The 22,820-nt window shown below is 49.8% G+C and overlaps 1 long non-coding RNA gene and 3 gene segments (V, D, J or C); 3 read left to right on the top strand and 1 right to left on the bottom strand.

The window, feature by feature from the left end:
- Positions 1–3,174: 3,174 nt before the first annotated feature.
- Positions 3,175–7,115, bottom strand: LOC123347291. The gene is made up of 3 exons (XR_006573097.1): positions 6,788–7,115; positions 6,347–6,514; positions 3,175–3,936 (listed from the first exon to the last, which is right to left on the bottom strand). It is a non-coding gene; the product is annotated as an uncharacterized LOC123347291 (long non-coding RNA).
- On the top strand, positions 6,446–8,629 carry LOC123347289. The segment is given in 2 exon segments: positions 6,446–6,570; positions 6,822–8,629. Coding segments are annotated over 2 exon segments (366 nt in total).
- A 684-nt stretch (positions 8,630–9,313) lies between these two features.
- On the top strand, positions 9,314–10,892 carry LOC123347290. The segment is given in 2 exon segments: positions 9,314–9,706; positions 10,010–10,892. Coding segments are annotated over 2 exon segments (336 nt in total).
- Positions 10,893–19,621: 8,729 nt separating this feature from the next.
- On the top strand, positions 19,622–21,343 carry LOC123348424. The segment is given in 2 exon segments: positions 19,622–19,919; positions 20,384–21,343. Coding segments are annotated over 2 exon segments (351 nt in total).
- The last annotated feature ends 1,477 nt before the right edge of the window (positions 21,344–22,820 follow it).

Here is a 22,820-nt window from a genome sequence, read left to right as displayed (position 1 = left end):
TCATCAAGGGGCCCCACTGGTTGTTTAGCAGGCTTCCTGCTTCTGATGTACTTAAAAAACATTTTGTTATTACCTTTGGAGTTTTTGGCTAGCCGTTCTTCAAACTCCTCTTTGGCTTTTCTTATTACACTCTTGCACTTAAGTTGGCAGTGTTTGTGCTCCTTTCTATTTGCCTCACTAGGATTTGACTTCCACTTTTTAAAGGAAGTCTTTTTATCTCTCATTGCTTCTTTTACATGGTTGTTAAGCCACGGTGGCTCTTTTTTAGTTCTCTTACTGTTTTTCTTAATTTGGGGTATACATTGAAGTTGGGCCTCTATTATGGTGTCTTTAAAAAGGGCCCACGCAACTTGCAGGGATTTCACTTTAGTCACTGTACCTTTTAACTTTTGTCTAACTAACCCCCTCAGTTTTGTATAGTTCCCCCTTTTGAAATTAAAGGCCACAGTGTTGGGCAGTTGAGATGTTCTTCCCCTCACAGGGATGTTGAATGCTATTGTATTATGGTCACTATTTCCAAGCGGTCCTGCTATAGTTACCTCTTGGACCAGCTCCTGTGCTCCACTCAAGATTAAATCTAGAGTCGCCTCTCCCCGTGTGGGTTCCCGTACCAGCTGCTCCATGAAGCAGTCATTTAAAGTATCGAGAAATTTTATCTCGGCATTTCATCCTGAAGTGAAATGTTCCCAGTCAATATGGGGATAATTGAAATCCCCCACTATTATTGGGTTCTTAATTTTGATAGCCTCTCTAATTTCCCTTAGCATTTCATCATCACTATTACTGTCCTGGTCAGGTGGTCGATAATAGATCCCTACTGTTATATTTTTACTAGAGCATGAAATTTCTATCCATAGAGACTCTATGGAACCTGTGGATTCGCTTAAGATTTTTACTTCATTTGAATCTACACTTTCTTTAACATATAGTGCCACTCCTCCCCCTGCACAGCCTGTTCTGTCCTTCCGATATATTTTGTACCCCGGAATGATTGTGTCCCATTGATTGCTCTCAGTCCACCAGGTTTCTGTGATGCCTATTATATCTATATCCTCCTTTATCACAAGACACTCTAGTTCACCCATCTTATTATTTAGACTTCTGGCATTTGTGTACAAGCACTTTAAAAACTTGTCCCTGTTTATTAGCCTACCTTTTTCTGATGTGCCAGATTCTTTTTTATGTGACTGTTTATCATCTGATCCAGCCCTTACATTATACTTCTCATTCCTCTGCTCCTGACTATAACCTGGAGATTCTCTATCATCAGACTCTCCCCTAAGAGAAGTCTGTGTCCGATCCACACACTCCTCTGCAGCAGTCGGCTTTCCCCCATCTCCTAGTTTAAAAACTGCTCTACAACCTTTTTAATGTTTAGTGCCAGCAGTCTGGTTCCACTTTGGTTTAGGTGGAGCCCATCTCTCCTGTATAGGCTCCTCCCATCCCAGAAGTTTCCCCAGTTCCTAATGAACGTGAACCCCTCCTCTCTACACCATCGTCTCATCCACGCATTGAGACTCTGAAGCTCTGCCTGCCTACCTGGCCCTGCGCGTGGAACTCGGAGCATTTCTGAAAATGCCACCATAGAGGTCCTGGATTTCAGTCTCTTCCCTAGCAGCCTAAATTTGGCTTCCAGGACATCTCTCCTACCCTTCCCTATGTCATTGGTACCTACATGTACCACGACCACCGGCTCCTCCCCAGCACTACACATAAGTCTATCTAGATGCCTCGAGAGATCCGCAACCTTCGCACCAGGCAGGCAAGTCACCATACGGTTCTCCCGGTCATCACAGACCCAGCTATCTACATTTCTAATAATTGAATCTCCCATTACTAACACCTGCCTTTTCCTAGAAACTCGAGTTCCCTCCCCCGGAGAGGCAACCTCAGTGCGAGAGGTAACCCCAGCACCATCTGGAAGGAGGGTCCCAACTATGGGAAGGTTTCCCTCTGCTCCCATTGACTGCTCTACTTCCCTGAGCCCTTCTTCCTCCTCAACAGCACAGGAGCTGTCTAAGCGGAGGTGGGACAATTCTACAGTGTCCCGGAAAGCCTCATCAACATACCTCTCTGCCTCTCTCAGCTCCTCCAGTTCCGCCACCCTGGCCTCCAAAGTCCGTACATGGTCTCTGAGGGCCAGGAGCTCCTTGCACCGACTGCACACATACGCCACCCGCCCACAGGGCAGGGAATCATACATGCGACAGTCAGTGCAATAAACTGGATAGCCCCCACTCTGCTGCTGGGCTTCTGCCTGCATTGTCTCCTAGTTAGTGAAAGGGTGGTTTACGGAAAGTAGTTTTAGAATGTAGTTTGGTATATAGGTTTTAGGGGGGGCTACAGGGAAGGGGTTAGGGCTGGCAAGGGACTCCCACTCCCTTCCCACTCCCCCGCGAAACTCCCTGTTAGCAGCCCCTGTTCTCAAAGCTCCCTGGTCGCTTGTGCGCGGCTTTATAAAGCCCTGGCCTGAGTGAATGCCCCGCCCACTGATTAAGGCTCAGCCAATTACCAGAGGCTTCAAGCTTTCAAACCTGCCTCCAACTGCCAGCCAGAGCACACGGTCCCTCAAACAACCAAACAAACAAACAGACTGACAAACACAAGCTCAGCACACAGCAAGTAACCCCCAAACACACACACACACTACAGACAGTCACTTACCCCACAGATGCTGTATTAGCTCCTCCTTCACCTGGAGAACTCCCTTGCGAAACTCCCTGTTAGCAAAGCTCCCTGGTCGTTCCCTAAATGGAACCCTCAAGGATTGAACTCACAACGCTAGGTTTAACAAGTCAATGCGCAAACCACCGAGCCATCCTTCTCCCCTATCCCAGGGCAGGAAAGAAATAGAAGATGGGCTTACAGGAAAAGCAGGGCTCCTCTTTACCTCAAGCAGAATAATTAAAAATAGAAAAAACAAACAAACTAACACAAGCGGAAGAAATCTTCTCTTGCTTGCTACAGACACAGAGTAACCACGAGGTTAATTTGAAGTTGCAGCATGCTGTGTTTAGTTGTACAGCTCTATATTCTACTTTTGTTATCAGGTGAGGTCAATGTTTGTGTTTTTCTTTATGAATGAATACAAGTATGAAAGTCGAAATGTGTTTTTAAAGGCCACGCAGCTTCAGCTCTTAACATATTTAGGGTGAAAACGAAAATCCCTGAACTATGAAATTGAATATCGTGGTATTTAGGGAAGAAATTTATCCTCCTTTTACAAAGAGACACGCCATTTAATATGAAGAAAAAATGCCATTCTGTATTAGGGCTGGGATTTACAAAGCTGTCTATCGGATTTGGACAGCCAGATCCCATTAATTTTAAAACATCTGCATCTCTTGGGCAGCTTTGAAAATCTCCGCTTGAGCCTTTCTAAAAATGATGGAGAAAAAATACAGAGATAGACAAATAATTATATATTCCAGAACGGGGAAGGATAGATAGATAGACAGATAGATCACATCTATTGGAAAACCCTTTGAGATTCTCAGTTGACAGCAGACACAACTGTGCTAATTTTATAGTGAATTTGTATCTACTGTTTTTTGCAGGATCAAGTACCGAGAAGAACAGTGTCACCCAGAGACAAGGACAGCTGACCGGGGTACAAAGTGACTCTGTCACACTGGGCTGTACTTTCTCGACTGAAGATGCAGGTTATGACATATACTGGTATAAACAGGACAGCAGCGGGCAGACGAAGTACCTCTTCCCAAGGTCTGCTGGAACCGAGCACAACGGAGCTGGGAGTCGGTTGTTACGGGATTTCAGGCGAGTCGAAAAATACGTGGGTCTGAGAATTGCGGTGTTAGAACTGACAAATTAGTCGATGTGTTTCTGAGAGGGCCTTAGATTACCACGGCGGGTGGGTTAATAGAGGGGCTTTTACAAAATCCAGTGCTCAGTTTTCTCTTGACTCGGAGACAAAACCTGCGCAGATAGAAATCAGTGTAAAGAGACACCGCAAGCCACAAGCAGGGGTTTGGATCAAACGGTGCAGGGTGTGACTGAAACCGCACGGGCACTAACTGTGTGGAAATGTTACCCTTTTCCAGGAACCATCCCCCTACTTCTCCCAAAACACCCAGAATCTCATGAGCCCGATGTCAGTACCTGTCACACCGCAATTCCCATGAATAGCTCCGTCTGCTTTTGGGGCCAGACCCCAGCAGGTAGGAATCAGATCTCGCTCCAGTAGCGTAAATGGGGCAAAGTATCAGCTGGTGCAAATCAAGGTTGCTCCATTGGATTCAATGGGCCAGACCCCAACTGGCATAAATCAGCTGTCTCGCCATTGGAGTCAATGGCCCAAATCCCCAGGTCTTGAGTCAATTAGCTTAATTTTGCTTCACTCTGGAGAAAGATCCCCGCACACAATATTTCGCTGGGCTGTGAGCAGTGAGAGTCCTGACTAGAATTTTTTTTTTTTTGGTGTTAGCTTTTTTAAAAAGTAAAACCCTGGTGGACCTTGTGATTCTTGCTGAGCTCTTGTCTTCGAAGATGAGACAGAACTAAATTGCTTCTACTGAGTTACTGAAGCGATCTGGAGGCCAGAAAGGTGCCACGTGACAGGAACAAGCCAAATCCACCATGAGCAGCGTAAACGCTACCGGAGGGTATTAGCTGTTACATGGTGAGGGAAACAGCCTTCAACTGCGGTCTATACGAGAGGACGAAATGGTCTTGCCATAGATTTAATTTCTCTGGTTTGATTCTGTGAGAAACTTCACCATAAGATTCTATTCTATCCAGGTTCCTGTATTCACCCATCATTGTGGTGACTTTCGCCCCCTGAAGATCTGGAAACAATATATTTAACCACGAAGGCTCCAGAAATCCTGCTTTGGACAGCAACAGCATTTCTATCTTTGAGTAAGTGTCCGCTAAAAAGGGAAACGAAAGTTAGAACTTCTGTTACCTAATGGGTTTGAAAAGGGGGAAACTGGAAGCTAGAATTCCTGGGTTCTGTTCATAGCCCAGGGAGGAGAGCAGCGGTTTAGCAGGTTAAAAGAAAGGGTCTGAGCTTTTCGTCCCACTTCTGGGAGAGGAGGAGAGTCTAGTGGTTGAGAGCAGTTAGACTGAGCATCAGGACTCCTGGGTCCTATATCCAGCCCTGAGTGGGGATCATGCTGTAGTGGGTAGAGCATGGACGATTAGGACTCAGGATTCCGAGGTTCCATTCCCAACTTCACTGCTGCCTTACCTAGAGCGTGGGTCAAACCCATCCCTCAGTCTGTGCCTGCGTCATTCTCTTTGTACAAGATGCGTAAAAACAATCTTTCCATTTCTGGGAGGCCCTGAGTCCTAAAGGGTCTCTGTTCTCCTCACTCGAGACTGGCTGAAGATGTGCAATAGTTTTACATGCTTAATTAGAGTGAACTTTTTCTCTTTCCTTCCGTGCAGGTTCCAGCCAGGGACAAGGCAGTGTCACGCAAACACAAGGGCAGCTGGCAAAGTTGGGGGGCCAGACTGTCACCCTGGAGTGTACTTTCTCCACTGGATACCAGTATTATTACTTATTTTGGTACAGACAGCAACGATCAGGGGCAATGGATTTCCTCTTCCGAATATTTCAGAATAACGCTAAAAAGAACGGAGCGGGAGAAGGTTTTCTGCAGAATTCAGGAAATCCTCAAAATTCTTCACTTTAATAATTAAAGAGCTAGAGCCGACGGACTCGGCGATGTATTTCTATGCTCTGTGGGAAGACACTGTGGGGCGTTTAATAGGGAACCCTGTACAAAAAACCACCCCCTGGGCTTTCTCATCATGAGAAAAACAACTGCAGAGTAGAATTCCCAGGCAACAGACAGATGGTTAAACCAGATGATGGTGCTGGTATAAACCACACGAATTGACACCCATGGAGATTTATGGCCCTAATTCACCATTGTGTTACTTCAGATTAACCTCAGTTTACCCACTCTGGGTCTGCTCCTCAGCTGCGGTGAATCACTGTGGGGCAGATGGAGTCAGCTGGGCCAGGTCCACCACAGGTCTCAATCAGCTTTACTTCCATTGGGGCTGGATTCCCCCAGCTAGAGTAAACCAGCATGGGGCTAATGGGACAGATACACAAAGGCACAACACAGAAGCATGCAGACACACGCGCACGTGCAAACACAAACAATAGCGACAGATAGAAACACACCCACACTCACAAAACCAGCACACACAACACAGAGCTTTTAAGTCTTCCCACAATGTATTTAATTCAATTCTCACCACGTAGCAACAAGAAGTACAATAAAAAGGAAAATGAATCAGAAAAAACGGCACAAAGCCAGAAACCGACCTTCCAGGAAATGCAGAGGAAGGAATTTGTCCCACGAGTTCTTACCTGCGCTTCAGTTGCAGAACCCAGTCCGTTTCCTGTGTCTGTTACGTATTTCCCGAACCCCTCCTTCTTCTGCTAGGCCGGTCTCGCACTAACCTCTCCCAGTCTTTCCGAGAAGTTGCCTTTAAATTCTTCTCCCAGCGACCACTCAGCTTGTCTGGCTCCAGCTGTCTGAGGCACCATGGAGACACGGTTCATTCTCCAACTTTGGATCTTTAACCTACTAGGTAACCGGGCTCTGGGTTTTTTGAAGAAGCGTCATGTAATTCGGCTCCCAACTCCCGTTCTACCCAGAATCCGAATCCAGATCCTAACCCTGACCCAGATCTGAACGCCCCTGCTAGCTTTAACCTTAATTTTTGCGCTAACCTTAATTTGTTCGAAATCAGGCGGATAAACCCCTTGGGCTATTTTAAAATTCACAGCCTAGACCTGCCAACGCACCTGGCTGTCCTTGAACGTGAGTGTCTTGTTGCAGGTGCGGTGCTGGGTGACTCGATCCGGTCCAATGAACCCGAGGTGTCCAGATCACAAGGCGATACCGTGACCCTCAGCTGTTCTTACGATACCAGCTACACTGCCGGTGTCTTTCTCTACTGGTACCGCCAGTACCCGAACCGAGCCCCGCAGTACATCCTACGGAGAGGAGCAAAAGGAAGCACGTTCAGTGATACTGCAGGTTTCGCCCAGGAGAGGTTTTCTTCGCAGGCGAACGACACCTCCACAGTTCTGAACATCACAGCCCTGGAGCTGGCAGACACAGCGGTGTATCTCTGCGCCCTGCGTCTGGCACAGTGACAGAGCCTCACAGCAGAGCTGTACAAAAACCTCCCAGCCCTGCTGCAGGGGATGCCACAGGCATTAAAACGGGCTGCAGCGCCTTGAAACAGCCTGAGTACTGACGCTGCTTAAAAATACATCTCCTCCTAACAGTTACAGGTTTCTGTAAAGAGCTAATTTAAACACAATCCTTGGATAATATATTGGGCCTGATCTTTAATTAGGAAACTATTAATACCTATTTTCTTAGCTGACGAGATGACCTGTTCTGTGTTGCGTGGGGGGAAAGCATTTGTAGTAAAACAAGGGTTAAAGGTGAGTACAAATGTAGATGAAGTGACATTGCTGAAAATACAAATTGAGATAAAATGCGAATGAAAACATCCCTTTACACATGGACAATGAACCGTTAAATTGCTCATTTATGTTAAAATGGGGGTTAAATACGCGAGTTAAAATACTGGGGAAATAATTCGAAATACCCGGTTTTGAGTGGTGGGGTAAAGCTGCAGTTACCAACTCTCCCAGAGTCAAATCAATGCTCCTGTTGTAGATACATTTGCATTTTGGGTAGATTTGTTTGGAAACTATTTAATTGCAAGACACTTTCCCCAAGAACCGTGAGCTCTAAAATCATGTGGTACGTGGTAAAGTCATGACAAAGCACCGCCATCTGCTGGTTGGAAATATAAACACAGGTTGTCATTGGAAACCCTTCCACGCGCTGTGTCTTCGGTTTCACTCAGGCTGCCGGCAAAGGCAGCAGAGGAAGGACGAAAATGATTTTAAATAATTCTTTCAGGAGTTCTGGCTGGGCATTTCAAAGGAGGTTAATGGAGTTGGGTGCCTCATCCCATTAAATTTGTTGTGATAATCCCAGACGTTATTGCCGGCAAACATATTCATGCCCCATCCCACTGATACCTGGGTGCGTCAAAAAATCTCAACGGTCCCTACATGAGTTAGAAAAAATACTCCCTATTTTACAGCTAGGGAAACTGAGGCATAGAGGATTACACATCGTCACACACACACAGTCTGTGGCAGAGCTGGTCTCTGAATCCCAGAGCAGACCCTTGTCCACAAGCTCATCCCTCTCCCCTTAAGAACACCAATATCTCAGCTGCAGGCTGACCTGAACCCACCGTGTTTCCTGGATCTGCGGAGAGTTCCCCAAAACTCCTCCCTCTTCCTCTCCGTCGGTTTCTAATGAATTTTCCACAGTTGTTGCTGCCCTTAGAGACGTGAATTTTATATTTGTCTGAGGCAGCGGCAGTAGCTGGGAGTTTGAAACTTGGTCGGTATAGATAGAAGATACTATGGAGACGCGTTTTATTCTCATAATTTGGATAGTTCTCCTAGGGAACTGGGCTGGGATTTCAAAGAGGTCTCAGGAAACTAAACACTCAATTCCCATTGAACTGTAAACCTAACCCCACACTTAACCCTTACCCAAGACTGTAACCAAAATGCGAATGCTACAGCCTGACAGTTCACCTTCACCATAACCCTAAACCCTACCCCTGCACTACGGGGTGTAGAAGTACAGCCCCCCCCAGCCCAGTCTCTTCCCTAGAGAACCTACAGTCTAAGGGTGACTGCCCCTCTCTGCCACTGAGCTGCTATATGAACTTGGGCAAGTCCTTTCTACTCTCTGTGCATGTTTCCCCTTGTCTGCCTTTCCCTGCTGCACAGGCAATGTCTTAGGGGCAGGGAGCCTCTGTGGCGATCTGTTTTTAAAGCACCTGTCACGCTGCCTAGGGAGGCCCCTGCTGGAGTAATCACAGTGCGGCACCAGCCTGTTCTGGAGATGGGACGCCAGAGCCAACGGATCGGCCAAGCCATTCTCGGCTGGGATACACCTGAGGGTAAAACCAGGCCTCGCCCCATATTCCTCACCCGCTGCTGCCCCCTAGCGGCCATTCCACTCCAACCACCTTCAGCTGCATCAATCCGCGATTCATTGAAATCCTGTTTTCATTCGCTTCCCCTCATCTTTTTATTTTTTAAAATCCCTGATACAATTTTCTGTGTCTGATAGTGAGACAGGCTGGCGCTTCGCCGTGTTACCCACTTCGGCCAGTGGCTTATAACCATCTTTTTTTGCTTCCTTGATATCGGTGTGCGCCCGCTACATAAATATTGCTTAACCTAGGAGAGCACAACAGAGAGGGAAACCCATGAATTATAGGGACAGAGCCTTAACTGGTAGAAACCGGACCAGCTGCCCCGGATTTAAATGCTGCTCCGCTGATTTACATCAGCTACGGCTCTGCCCATGGTCTCCCGTGGAACTGTGGCCAGTTTGCTCCGGCTGGGGAACCGGCCCAATGACTCTGATGGAACCCAATTAATCTGCACCGGTGGAGGACCAGGCCCAGTGCTCTCAGAAGGAAAACCCTTTCCCTCCCCCACCCACTTGAACAGGGTAAATGTACCGAGTTCCTTCTAGCCTGAAGGCCACCCCTGGAGGCTGAGCGGTGTCACAGCTTCACCTCATCCAGGTTCAGCTGCAGCCACTTCATTCTGCGGCTGAGTCCCTGACAATGAGCCTGGCCGCTTTGCTGCTGGTGCTGGCTCCAGGTATTCGAGGCTCTGCTCTGAGCAGGGCGCCACGGGTTGGGATTTCCAGGCGGTTGGGGAATGGCTTTTCTGAAAGAAAGGCGCTCCGATACCACGGGGATGGGCGCCCGTGGGTGGACAGATGGACAGTGCGGAGGGGAGGATGGGCAGAGGGAAGGGTGGATGGATGGACAGGCAGACAGTACAGAGGGAAAGGTGGATTTTCGTTCTCTTGTTTTCTCCTTTGTCTGCACAGAGGTGCATGTATTTTCCTGTCACTGCTGAGCAAGAAAACCTGGACTAAAACCAACCTCCTCCCCTCAGGTGCGTTGGCCCAATACACGGTGACCCAGGAGCGGTCCCAGGCCGCTGCCAATGAAGGAGAACCCATCCAGCTCAACTGCTCCTACACGGACACCGCGTACAGCGTGCATTGGTACCGCCAGCCCCAGGGGGGCCAGCCGCGGTTCCTGGCGCTCCTGTCCTCTAGCGGCAGAGACACCCGAGAGAATTTCACCATGAGCCTGGACACCAAAACCAAAAGCAGCTTCTTGTACCTGAACAGCAGCCGCCTGGCAGACTCTGCTGTGTATCTGTGCGCGCTGGAGCACAGTGCCAGGTGAGCACAGGCAGCCCGTCACAAAACCCTGGGTGGGGGCAGGGCACACGGACCCGAGGGAGGAGACAAGCAGAAGTTAGAATAGAGCAGAGGATATGAGCACAGAAGAGAAGAAAGGAAAGTAGAACAGAGTCGGCGAGAGGCAATAAGAATAGAATGGAACAGAAGAGAACACACGGGAACGGACCGGAACGGAAGTGATGTGAACAGAATAAAGGGGAGAGAAGAGAAGAGGGCTCGGTAATTTAAGGAAGAAACTTGAAGAATCAGCTGGAAAAATATAGATATTTTCACCTTTTTGCCTTCCCCAATTGCCTAGATCTGGTGGTTTTATATAAAAAAATAGCTTCCTTGCCCCACAACACTAGCAGATGGGGAAGCATTCCCTGGGGAGACAATCCGGTAACTCAGTAATTCCCATGTGATTTTCCCTGTTGTTCAGGTCAGACACTGTCCGACTGGTAAAATGCACACAGACATTCTCACATACAGCCACACACAGGACACACTAGCACAAGTACTCTCTCTCTCTCTCTCTCTCTCTCTCTCACACACACACACACACACACACACACACACACACACACACACACACACACACACACACACACACACACACACACAAATTCTCACATACAACCACTCTCTAGATTCTAACACACAGCCAGAAACCTACTCACTGAAATCACACACACATGCACAGTCTCTGACATATATCCCCCCTTCATACACACTCAGAAATATAGATAGCTATGCATACACACCATGACACACACACACTTAATCTCAGAGGTAAACAGCTCCATTCACACTCGAGATGATAATATCCTCGATTGGACCAACTTCTGTTGGGGACACAAATTTTCCAGCTACAGAGAGCTCTTCCTCCGCTGGGAATCGTCTCTCTCTCACCAACAGAAGTTGGTCCATTAAAAGATATGACCTCACCCACCTTGGCACCAACACAGCTACAACAACGCGGCACGCTCCTAGATAAACAGCCTGGCCCCCAGAGTGAATCCCACACCCAGAGAATTTCCTGTGTCAGACTTAGATCTCTCGGCAAAGGGACTCAGTCCTGCCTTTCATTGCAGGGTCTGACAGACCCCACAGCACCCATGGACTTGCTTCTGCTCACTGCACTGCTGCGAGGTATCGCACCCTTTAGTTCTCTGAGCTTTTCTGTTCTCTCTCGCACACTGACACACCTTCCCTCTCACCCTCAGGCAGGATTTAAGAGCTTGGCGTCCCTTGGTATTTTACAAGCAAAGAGCTGAGTTTACCCCAGTCCCATCTCTTCCTGTCAGCTCTACTGAGCACAACAGACACGTGCAGTTTGTAAAACTCCATCTGTTTCCTGGTGGCTCATCTCCAGCCCTCCACTGTAAGGGGACTTCCAGCCAAACGCCCGCCCCTCCCTGGGTGCGACCTCCGCTGGCCTCCCTCGCCCTGTTTTCCCCACAGGGCCCGCGGCCCATACGCCGTCACTCAGGACAAACCTGCTGTCTCCAGCGAAGGACAGTTACCGTGGGGAGCGCGGAGCATCCCTTGCTACCAGCAGGTCCCAGGCGCTTCCCCGCAGCTCATGATGTTAAGGATCACGGGTGGAAGGGAACAGGGAGATTCCTTCACCGGGTCCTTGGAAACCACCCACCGGTGCAGCTCGCTCAGCTTCCCCAGCAGCCAGCCTGGGCCCTCCGCCGTGTACTTGCACTAGTACAAAACCCACTGCAGCCTGTCAGGGAGGTGGGTGTGCGCGTGCGTGCAAAGACTTGTAGAGCCCTCGGGCCTGTGTGGGAAACGATTTTACTCTCAGCGCTCACATGCCACGGAGATGAATGTCAGCACAACAGACAGTGCAGCAAGAGGGAGGGATGGACAAAGCAGCGGGCTGGGCAGGGCAGCCCAGAAGGGGGGCACCTGGGGCAATTTGCCTCAGGCCCCGGGCCCCGCAGGGGCCCCCACGAGCATGCAGCCGCTGGGAGCCCAGAGCCTTTTAAATCCCAGCCGCGGCCAGGAATCAGAGGGCTCTGGGCTGCCAGCAGCCGCGGGGAGCCCAGAGCCTTTTAAATCCCAGCCGCGGCCGGGAGTCAGAGGGCTCTGCGCTGCCCGCTGTGGCGGGGAACCCAGAGCCCTTTAAATCTCAGACGCTCTCTATAGTAGCTAATGGGGCAGATCCTCAGGGGGTGTAAATCAGCTGTAACTCCATTGGAGTAAGGCGGTGAAGCAGTGCTGGTTCTCAGGGCCGGCTCTACCATTTTTGCTGCACCAAGCAACAACAGCAACAACAAAAAAACGAACTGCTGATGCGCAAAAAACAAAACAAAACAAAAAACCGCTTGGACTGTGCCACCCCAAGACTAGTCGGAATGCTGCCCCTTGGCATGTGCCGCCCCAGGCACGTGCTTCCTCTGCTGGTGCCTGGAGCCGGCCCCTGGTGGGTCTGTATCATTCCTACCATCTTCTACCTGGAATCCCCCTGAAGCAGAGAATTTCTTCCCCTCCCCCTTCTGTGCCAGGCCAGCAGATGGCGCTAGAGTGCTCACACCCTCTCCCGCGAACCAGGGCCGGCTCCAGACCCCAGCGCGCCAAGCACGTGCTTGGGGCAGCGACGAGGGCAGCAGGCGGCTCCGGGGGACCTCTGGCAGACGTGCCCGTGGAGGGTCCGCTGGTCCCGCGGCTTCGGTGGAGCATCCGCAGGCACGTTTGCAGGAGGTCCAGCGGAGCCGCGGGACCGGCGACTGCCAGAGCGCCTCGCGCGGCATGCCATCTTGCTTGGGGCGGTGCAAATCCTAGAGCCACCCCTGCCGCAGACCCGCGGCAGGGGCCCCCCACCGCCGAATTACCGCCGAAGACCTAGCTGCACTTCGGCGCGGGTCCCGCTTCGGCGGTAATTCAATGGTGGGGGGCCCCCACCGCGGGTCTTTGGGGCACTTTGGGGGCAGGTCCCGGAATGGAAGGGCCCCCCACCGCTGAAGTCCCGAGGCCCCCGGAATCCTCTGTGCGGCCCTGGGACCTTTACTGGGAGAAGATTTAATATATGGAGCTATATCTATCTCACAGAACTGGAAGGGACCCTGAAAGGTCATCAAGTCCAGCCCCCTGCCTTCACTAACAGGACCAAGTACTGATTTTGCCCAGGGCCGGCTCTAGGTTTTTTGCCACCCCAAGAAAAAAAATGTTGGCTGCCCCCATCTGAGCCCTGGGCTCTCACCACCCCACCAGTGCCCTCCCCACCCACATGCCCTGCCACCCCAGCTCTGGGCTCTCCCCCCAGCTTATCCCACCCCACCCACACTCCCTGCTGCCCCAGCCCTACCCCCCCACCAGTGCTGGCTCTGCCCACTCCCCCCTCTCCTCCAGCTGGTCAGGTCTGGCAGGGTCGGGGTAAGCAATGGGGCTCCTGGCCTGTGCCTCAGCCCAGGGTCCCTCCAGCCAGGGCTCCCACCTCCAGGACCGGCCGGGACCTGGGAAGGCAGAGCCGGGGGACTGCCCTGGCAGGGGGCTGAGGAGTTGGGGCAGGGTAGCCCCAGGGGGAGCGGAGGCCCAGAGAACAGGATGCGGGCCCCACACGGCAGCGCCCAGCCCTCTATGGCCCTGCTGCTGCTGCTGCTTCTGGCCACCCTGCCCCAGTCCCTGGGCAGCTCGGGCTGCTTTGCTCAGCCCCGGCTGTGGCCATGGGAGGCGGATGCCCTGTGGCATCTGCAGGTGGCTCCCTGTGCCACGTGGGGTGTCCCCCAGCCTGAGTGTCCCCCGCTTGGAGCCTGACTGGCCCAGCCAGAAGGTGCGGGTGCTGCTCCCCCGCGGCATGAACCGCAGTGGCCTGAGGGTGCCCTCGTGCACGATGTGCTGCTGCTGCCAGGGCCGGATCTGGGCTTTTGCCACCCAAAGCAAAAAAAAAAAGAAGATGGCCAGAATGCCACCTATGAAAATATGCTGAGATCCAATGGCTGGAAACTGAAGCAGGACAAGCTCAGGCTAGAAAGAAGGTGAAAATTTTCAAGAGTGTTTCAGTTACTCATTGGACCAACTTATCTAACGAGGTGGTGGGTTCTTCATCGCTTGGCTGGTTCAAAGCCAGACTGGATCTCTCTTTCTGAAGGACATACTATAGGCGTAGGGAGCACTGGCTGAAATTCTTTGGCCTGTGTGATACAGGAGAGCAGATCACATGATCATAATGGTCCTTTCGGGCCTTACAAATCCATGAACCTGCTGAATAAATCCCTGGTTGTGAAGGCTGGAATTGTCACAGGCTCCTCCTGGTATTAGGCACCCACATTCTATTGAAATTCAAGGGAGATTTAAGTGCCTATCTCCCAATGGCTCCTTTGAAAATCACAGCAGACAGTGTTCAGTTGATCAGCAAAAAGGCCTTTGCACCATTCAAGTCTTACTTCAGCCCTCAGTGCATGGACTTAATCAGACAGAATCGGGGTAAACACCACTGTACCCTAAGAAGAGTTAGGCATAACTGAAAAAATAGTACCCAGAGTCATATTGATACCGGAATTTTCAAAGGATGATCAAATCCCAATTAAATTAAAAGAGATTTGGGCACCTAACTCTCTTTATTTGTTTTGGAAATCCCATCCTGAATGCCCAAACCCCATTAACTTTAGGTATTACTTAACCTGCCTACCCTTAGGCAGTCTTCACTGTTACAGCCCACATTTTCAAATCACAGGGAAATATAAAATGGATTGAAAGTAGAAGGGTCCCCATAACCAAAAATCAAAAGTGAAATAATAGAACTGTTTCAAGACCCAGTGTGTTTACTTGTACATGAAATTTAATAGAAGTGTGATCTGTTGTCACGGAGTGTGGGGGGAGACTAGGCCCGGCACCCCCAGATTCCTGCGATTCACCATGACTCTCAGCCAGCCAGTAAAACAGAGGGTTTATTTAGACAACAGGAACACAGTCCAAAACTGGTCTTGCCAGTACAGACAACAGGACTCCCTTTAGTTAGGTCCATCTGGGGGCCCCAGGGAGGCCACAGCCCCGTTGGGAAGCCCAAGCCCCATCGGGGTGCCTCTCTCCATTTACCAGGCAGCTGAAAACTGAAACTCCCTCCAGCCTCTCACTCAGCCTCCCCCTGGCTCCTCCCCCAGCCTTTGTCCTTTTACCAGTTTCCTGGGAAGAGATGTTACCTGACCTCCAACCCCCCACTTGGGTTCTCAGGTTACATGCTCAGGTATGCGCCCTTCCCCAATGCAGGCAGTCCCAACTCCCCTGCAACCTTCCCAGGTTAATACTCCCCACTCAGCATCCACATAACACATCGAGAACATTCTCACTTCATCACACCTGTCCTTGTCTGGAAGAAAATAGCAGGTTCATAATGAAGTGCTACCACCTAATGGCCATTTCATCTAGCGTTCACATCTACAGAAAATTTGTATAAAATTGTTATGAAGTTTTCCACCACTTTTCTACTAGATTGATGTCAAATATCAGCATAAATCCTCATATCATCCTGGACATTTGACCTGTAAATTAGACATATAATCTAGTATATTATGGAGACAGCCACACACCACTGATCCGCACAAAATTCCCTCACAGAGTCAAACTTACACACATCAAATGTACTCCCACTCTCTTGGATGAGGCTGCTGGAGGAGTCCCTATGGCCAGGGTTGCAGAGCGGCAAGAAGGCAGATCAGCTTGGTGCCTAGCAACCAGAGGCAGATATGGTACCTCAACCTGGGTTATGTGTCATGTGATGAGTCTGAGGCAAAAACACTCAGGCAGACGCGAGACTGTGAGCCAGTGTATCTCAGTGCCTTGAATGTCTCAGGTGTCAATAAATTAATGCCACTCAACTCAGAGCCATGAGGCTGAAAATGCCCTTGGGTCTTTCTTCACTTCTAATGTAAGTCTGTGCTCAGAATACTCTGGCCTCTTCCAACCCAGCTGCTTCACTTCTGGGATGTTGAATCAGAAATGGCTGAAGCAGCATTTGATTCAGGGTTTAGGAGATAAAAGTTACTTCACACATAAAAAGAGAGAGGGGGCTGCCAACTGGAGGCGTCACTGTTCTATTTCAGTGTTTGTAGTGATTTGGAACATCCGTTGGCATTTCTTACCTCCTTTTTTCAAGACTTCAGAAGAGCATCAAGAGAAAGAGAGAGAAAGAGAGAGAGGGAGGGAGAGAAAGATGGAAACTGTGCATTTTACAACAGATTGATGTATGGATAGATGATGCAGAGGGAAGGACAGATGGCGTGGATAGCTAGGATAATTAAGAAATTAAAGAGAGGCAATAGAAGAAAGAAAGATACATAGATAGACTGGGAAAGAGACATAAGAACGGCCATACTAGGTAAGACCAAAGGTCCAGCCAGCCCAGTATCCTGTCTTCCAAGAGCACCCAATGTCAGATGCCCCAGAGTGAATGAACCAAACAGATAATCACCAAGTGATCCATCCCGTCGCCCATTCCCAGCTTCTGGCAGACAGACAGACATGAGGTTAAACAGGTGCTGTAACACTCTGATATACATCGCTCTAATGCTGTCATTTTATTTCCCTGCAGTCTCCTGCTGTGATTCCCTGTTGGTTTAGGGACCCAAGTCATGGGTTGTGCGGGAAGGAGATGTCTCCACTGTGACCTGGACTTATACCGGTACTTACCAAACCTTCCAGTGGTATCAGCAGCTCCCCTGGAGCGGGCTGGCCGCCTGATGACTCTCAATGCTAGGGAGACAGTCACTGATGTGTGATGGAGGATTTGAAAAGCAGCTCTCAGCAAACCGCATCCACTGGGAGCTGGGAGCAGCCGTACCTGCGGATGCTCAGGAAAACAAAGCACCTCGCGGCCCGCCAGGGGATTACCCTGAACAAGCCACAGACCAAGTTTGAGAACCCCTGATCTAGACCATCCCTGACAGGTGTTTGTCTAACCTGGTCTTAGAAACCACCAATGATGGAGATTCCACAACTTCGCTCGCTAACTTATTCCAGTGGTTAACAACCTGACAGGAGGCTTTTCCTAGTGTTAACTGTGATGGGGCAAGGCCAGATGGCTATAGAAAAGTAGTGGGAGATAGATATATTAGCCCCAGGTTAAACAAATCCCTGGTACGGTACCAGGATAAGTAAATGGCAGCTGCTCCAGGTCAATTAAGACACCTGGGACACATTTTGTATTTGTGCAATTGATTCCAAATGGAGTACTTGGCATTTACCCATATTGAATTTCATCCTATTTAATTCAGAACACTTCTCCAGTTTGTCAAGATCTGAACTCGAATTCTGTCCTCCAAAGTGCTAACTACCCCTCATAGCTAAGCTTGGTATCCTTTGCAAACTTTATAAAGGTATTCTCTGTGCCATTATCCAAACCATTTATGAAGATACTGAATAGAATGAGACTCAGGACAGATGCATTTGTCATATGCCCTATTATCTCAACTGTGAACCACATTTGATAACTATTCCCTGAGTACAGTTTTCCAGCCAGTTGTGCACCTGCCTTACAGTAGGTTTGTCTAGGTCATTGGTTCTCAGACTTGGTCTATGGCTTGTTCAGGGTAAGCCCCTGGCACGCCACAAGATGCTTTGTTTACCTGAGCATCCACAGGAATGGCCACTCGCAGCTCCCAGTGGCCACGGCATGCTGTTCCCAGCCAACGGGAGCTGTGGGAAGTGGTGGCCTGGACCGCGCAGCTTCCCACGGCTCCCATTGGCCAGGAATGGCGAACCATGGCCTCTTGGAGCTGCGATTGGTCATACCTGTGGATGCTCAGGTAAACAAAGCGTCTCATGTCCCGCCAAGGGATTACCCTGAAGAAGCCATGGACCAAGTTTGAGAACCCCTGGTCTAGATGATATTTCTTTAGTTTGTTTATGAGAAAGTTATGTGAGACAGTATCAAAAGTCTTACTAAAGTTGAGACATATCACATCTACTGCTTCTCCCCTATCCACAAGACTGGTCATTCTGTCAAAGAAGGATACTACCTTGGTTTGACATGATTTTTTCTTGACAAATCCATGTTGACTGTTATTTTACCTTATTTTAATCTAGGAAATTACAAATAGATGGACTGAAATTATTTGCTCCATTATCTTTCCAGATATTGAAATTAAGCATACTGATTTATAATTCCCCAGGTTTTCCATATTGCCCTTTTTATATGTACTATATTTGCTATTCTCCAGTAGCTGTCCAGTCCTCATAGGATATTGAGGTTGGAAGGGACCTCAGGAGGACATCTAGTCCAACCCCCTGCTCAAAGCAGGACCAATCCACAGACAGATTCTTGCCCCAGATCCCTAAGTGGCCCCCTCAAGGATTGAGCTCACAACCTTGGGTTTAGGAAGCCAATGCTCAAACCACTGAGCTATCCCTCTTCCCCTCTGCAAGTGATTAGAGATAAATTGCTAATGGCTTCAGCCAGTTCCTTTAGTATTCTAGGTTGTATTTCACTAGGCCCTGCTGTCTTGAAGACACTAAACTTGTCTAAGTAATTCTTAATTTGTTCTTTTCCTATTTTAGCCTCAGATCCTACCCCACTTACACTGATGTTCACTATGTTAGCTGCCTGATCAGTTAATTTTTTTTTGTTGGAAACTGAAACAAAAAAGGCATCAAACAACTCAGCCATTGCTGCATTTTCTGTTATAGTCTTTCCATCCTTACTGAGTAATGGGTATATCCTGTCCTTGGTCTTCCTCTCTCTCCTTATGTATTTGCCAAATACTGCCTTGATATCCTTTATGATCCTAACTAGTTTAATCTCATTTTGTGCCTTGGCCTTTCTAATGTAGTCCCTACATGCTCTTAGTTTTTCAATATTCATCCTTTGTAATTTAATCTAGTTTCTACTTTTTGCCTGACATTTTATTTTTTGAGTTTCAGGTGATTGACGACCTTCTGGTTAAACCAAGGTGGCCTCTTACCACAATTCCTAACTTTCCTTTACGTTGGGGTAGTTTGCCCTATTAATATCTCTCTAAAAAACCTGCAAACTCTCCTGCTCTCTTTTTCCGCATAGACTTGCTTCCCAGGGGCTCTTACTTACCAATGTTCTGTGTTTTCAAGGGGTTAGGTCTCAGCTTTCCTAAAAGGGCAGTGGTCTATTAGATTTAAGGGAGCTATGTCCCCAGCTGGTGTAAATCGGCGAAGATCCATTGGAGTAAACGGACGCTGTGCATGGTTCGGTATCATTCCCATGATAAAAGCTGGAATTCCCCTGTATCAAAGAATTTCTCCCCCCGCCTTTCTCTACCAGGACAGCAGATGGCGCTAGAATGCTCACAATCCTCACCTGCAAACCCTGGATAATTCCGCCAGTTTGAGATCTGGGCTCGGCTGTTCTCAACGAACCCAGCCCAGCCCAGCCCAGCCCGCAGAGCTGCTGTTCCGCCCCGGGGCAGAGAACGAAACAGCAGCTTCTGTGGGCGGAGAATCCTTCCCCTGAGAAGCGGTAACCCGAGGGGAGGGAGAACTCTCGTTTCCGCTGGTCTCCTCTCCCGCAGAGCTTCCCCGGATTGACTCTGCCTCGGTACATTCCCCTGCTGCCAGGGAGAGAAGAAGCGGAGCTCACCATGGGCTCCGAGAGTGGAGCTGCTCCGTGGCGCCTTCTCCTCGCCCTGGCTTTGCTCTGTGAGTGAAACCGATATTTTCTCGCTCTGCAGGGTAAAAAGATGCGGACTCTTAGATGTCGGGGGGGGGGGGGGGGCAAGGTCTCTTATCTCTTCATTCCTCTGCCAGTAGATTTCTACCTCTCTCTCTATGTCTCTAACCAGCTACTGCACACGTCAGGAGTGAGGGGTCTGCCAGGGGGCCATATCTCAGCCTCTGATCTATGTGGACAGTAATGTTGCTTTGGAGTTATTTGTTAGCATTTCTTGTCCTGCTTTTTAAGATTCGGGAAGAGAACAGAGAGAAATATAGAGATGGAAAGATTTGTATCGATATATAGCCATGTAGAAATAGATACTGGGGATAGAACAATAGAAGGATGGATGGAGGCTGGAGAGGGACGGCTGAATAGATAGATCCATAGATAGACAATGTAACACTCTCATAATCATTATTTTACCTGCTATTATTTCCTTTCCCTCCAGTCTCCTGCTGCGAAGCCCAAGTGGTTCAGAGCCCCGAGTCGCTGGTTACTGGCGAAGGGAAGGTCTCCACCATGTCCTGCTCCTTCACCAGCGCTTTCCAAGTCTTCCAGTGGTACCAGCAGCTGCCTGGGCAAGGGCCGACCCACCTGCTGACCGCGAGCTCTAATCAGAATGACACTGTGGGGCGGTTCATAGGCGAGCGCCTGGAAAGTGGGAAACGCAGCTCCCTGCACATCGCCGACTCCCAGCTGGGGGACTCAGGCAGCTACCTGTGTGCGGTGAGAGCACAGTGACACAGGCAGAGCTGGGCTCAGGGCAAAAACCCTCATCCTCTGACAGGCAGTTTAGGGGAGGAGATGCAGGGGCAATTCCCCAGATGGTTTAAAGCAGCATAATTCCATGGCAGCCAAGGGGACAGATCCTCAGCCGTTATAAATGAAAACAGCTCTAGTGGAGTCAATGGGGCCACAACGTGAGGACCAGGGGACTAGAACCCAGGCCTTCAGGTCATGGGACAGCTGTGTGAAGATCAGAATAAATCCGGAGTCACTCCACATGTGTTCATTGTGGTGACTAGATTACAAGAAATCCGAGACAGGAATTCATTTTATTTCCTTTTCTTCCTACGGATACTTTCTCAAGGAAAGTTCATTACTAAACATAACCAGCGGGAAACCATCTTCCCTTAATGGAGCGAAATGCAAAATATCTCTGGCTTCAAAGCTGTAAGATCACCCGCGTTTCAATAGCAACAAAAATAAACAAAACTAAACTACCCCCCTGCCCTTCACTTAAACCGCGACTCCTCTATGGAAGCCAGAACTTCTGCTCCCCGTACCCCTGTGCAGTTCACACCAGAGCCCGACAGAGGGCGCTGCGGCACCGACAGGAACGCTGCAGACTCGAGACCACTTTCTGGTGTTTCTAGACATCTAGTTCTCGCTCCATCTCCTCCCCACGCCGCCCCCCCCTCCGCCCCCCGGGCCCTGCCAGACTTCTTAGCCGCGCAGCGGAAAGGCAGCTGCCAACCAAGCACAGAGAGATTTGATGCTTGACGCCAGGAATCAGATTTAATTCGGAGCCGAAGCAGGGTTCCCGGTTTCCTTCAGCCCTCAGAAGACAGAGCTCGGCTTCCCTCTGCGGGGAAAGGGCCTAATTCGTTTCTCCTGACGCGGCTGGGGGCAAGGGTGCCTGAGTGGAGAGAAAACGGAGCCGCTCCGTGCAGAAGCGCAGAGACGCCGAATCTTCACAGAGAAGATGCTTAAAACCCTGGTCTCCACGCTTGTGCTGATCCTTGTTTCCAGTGAGTCAGATTCCTACGTGGCATTTCTGGGCATTAATTAATTTTCACCTGTGTCCGGGTGTCCTTCTCGATGACACTTCACGCTGCTGCTGCTGCTAGTTTCCCTGTCTATGTCTGGGGGATTTTCATGCTCTGTTGTTATTTTTTCCTCCCAGGCGGAGCGGTGGACGCGAAGGTTTCTCAGCCTGCTGCGCTGTCTTTCCTGGCGGGGGGCAGGGCTGACCTCCCCTGTAACCACAGTGTCGCTGGCTACGACAGAGTTATTTGGTACTGTCAGAGCCCCGGCCGGAGCTGCCCCTCGAGCTGTGATCTCTGGCTACAAGTCCGCGGAGACGTCGGAGCGGTTTGAACTGTCCCTTCTCCTCCTGCCCAGGACTCTCAGAGTCGGGGAGGTTTCTGTTCAGCTCGCCCTGCATTTCTGCGCCGTGAGAGACACAGCGAGAGGAAATGCAGGGCCTCTCAGGCCGCCTCTGCCAATTCTCACCGAGCAGGTACTATCCGCCTTGAGAGCGGGGTCCCCCAGTCTCTTCCCCAGAAAATCTCTCTCTGGAGGGGAGTGACTTTGTTGCTGACATGATGTGAGTATCCGTATTCGAACCCTCTAGGATTCTGGAAGAAGGGATGGCGGGAACAGACCCTGGTGGTTTGCCTCTTACCTTGCTCCGTTGGGTTGTGCTGGACCAGAGGGAGAGATTTAGGTTTGCTGCTAGTGGAATGTGATGCTCAGACACGCTGGGGATGGGCGAGTGTTGTAAAAAACCCTAAAGATAAGGTCGCTAGCTAGCAAGCTCAAATCAAAGCTAGACAGGGTGTGTTTGCTCTACGTGGAAATTACACCTTCCGCACCCAATGTAGACATACACATGGACAGAGAGGTTCTGGAATCTCCATCACTGAAGGTTTTAAAGAGCAGGTTAGACTAACAGCTGTCACGGATGGTCTAGGGATCACACTTAGTCCTGCCATTGAGTGCAGGGCACTGGCCTCCACCACCTCTCGAGTTCCCTTCCAATCCTACGATTCTGTGATAGAAACTCCAGTGTTCCCAGGACACAGCGTGAACCTGGAAGCAGGACCATTGGCTACGGACTGAGCTCTCTGAAATTATTCTTCTCTCTGTTAAGATGCTTAGTA

This window comes from Mauremys mutica, chromosome 13 (assembly GCF_020497125.1).
Source record: "Mauremys mutica isolate MM-2020 ecotype Southern chromosome 13, ASM2049712v1, whole genome shotgun sequence".
Classification (NCBI taxonomy): domain Eukaryota; kingdom Metazoa; phylum Chordata; order Testudines; family Geoemydidae; genus Mauremys; species Mauremys mutica.
The sequence above is the reverse complement of the archived record's forward strand: the minus strand, read 5'-3'. Positions and strand labels throughout refer to the sequence as shown.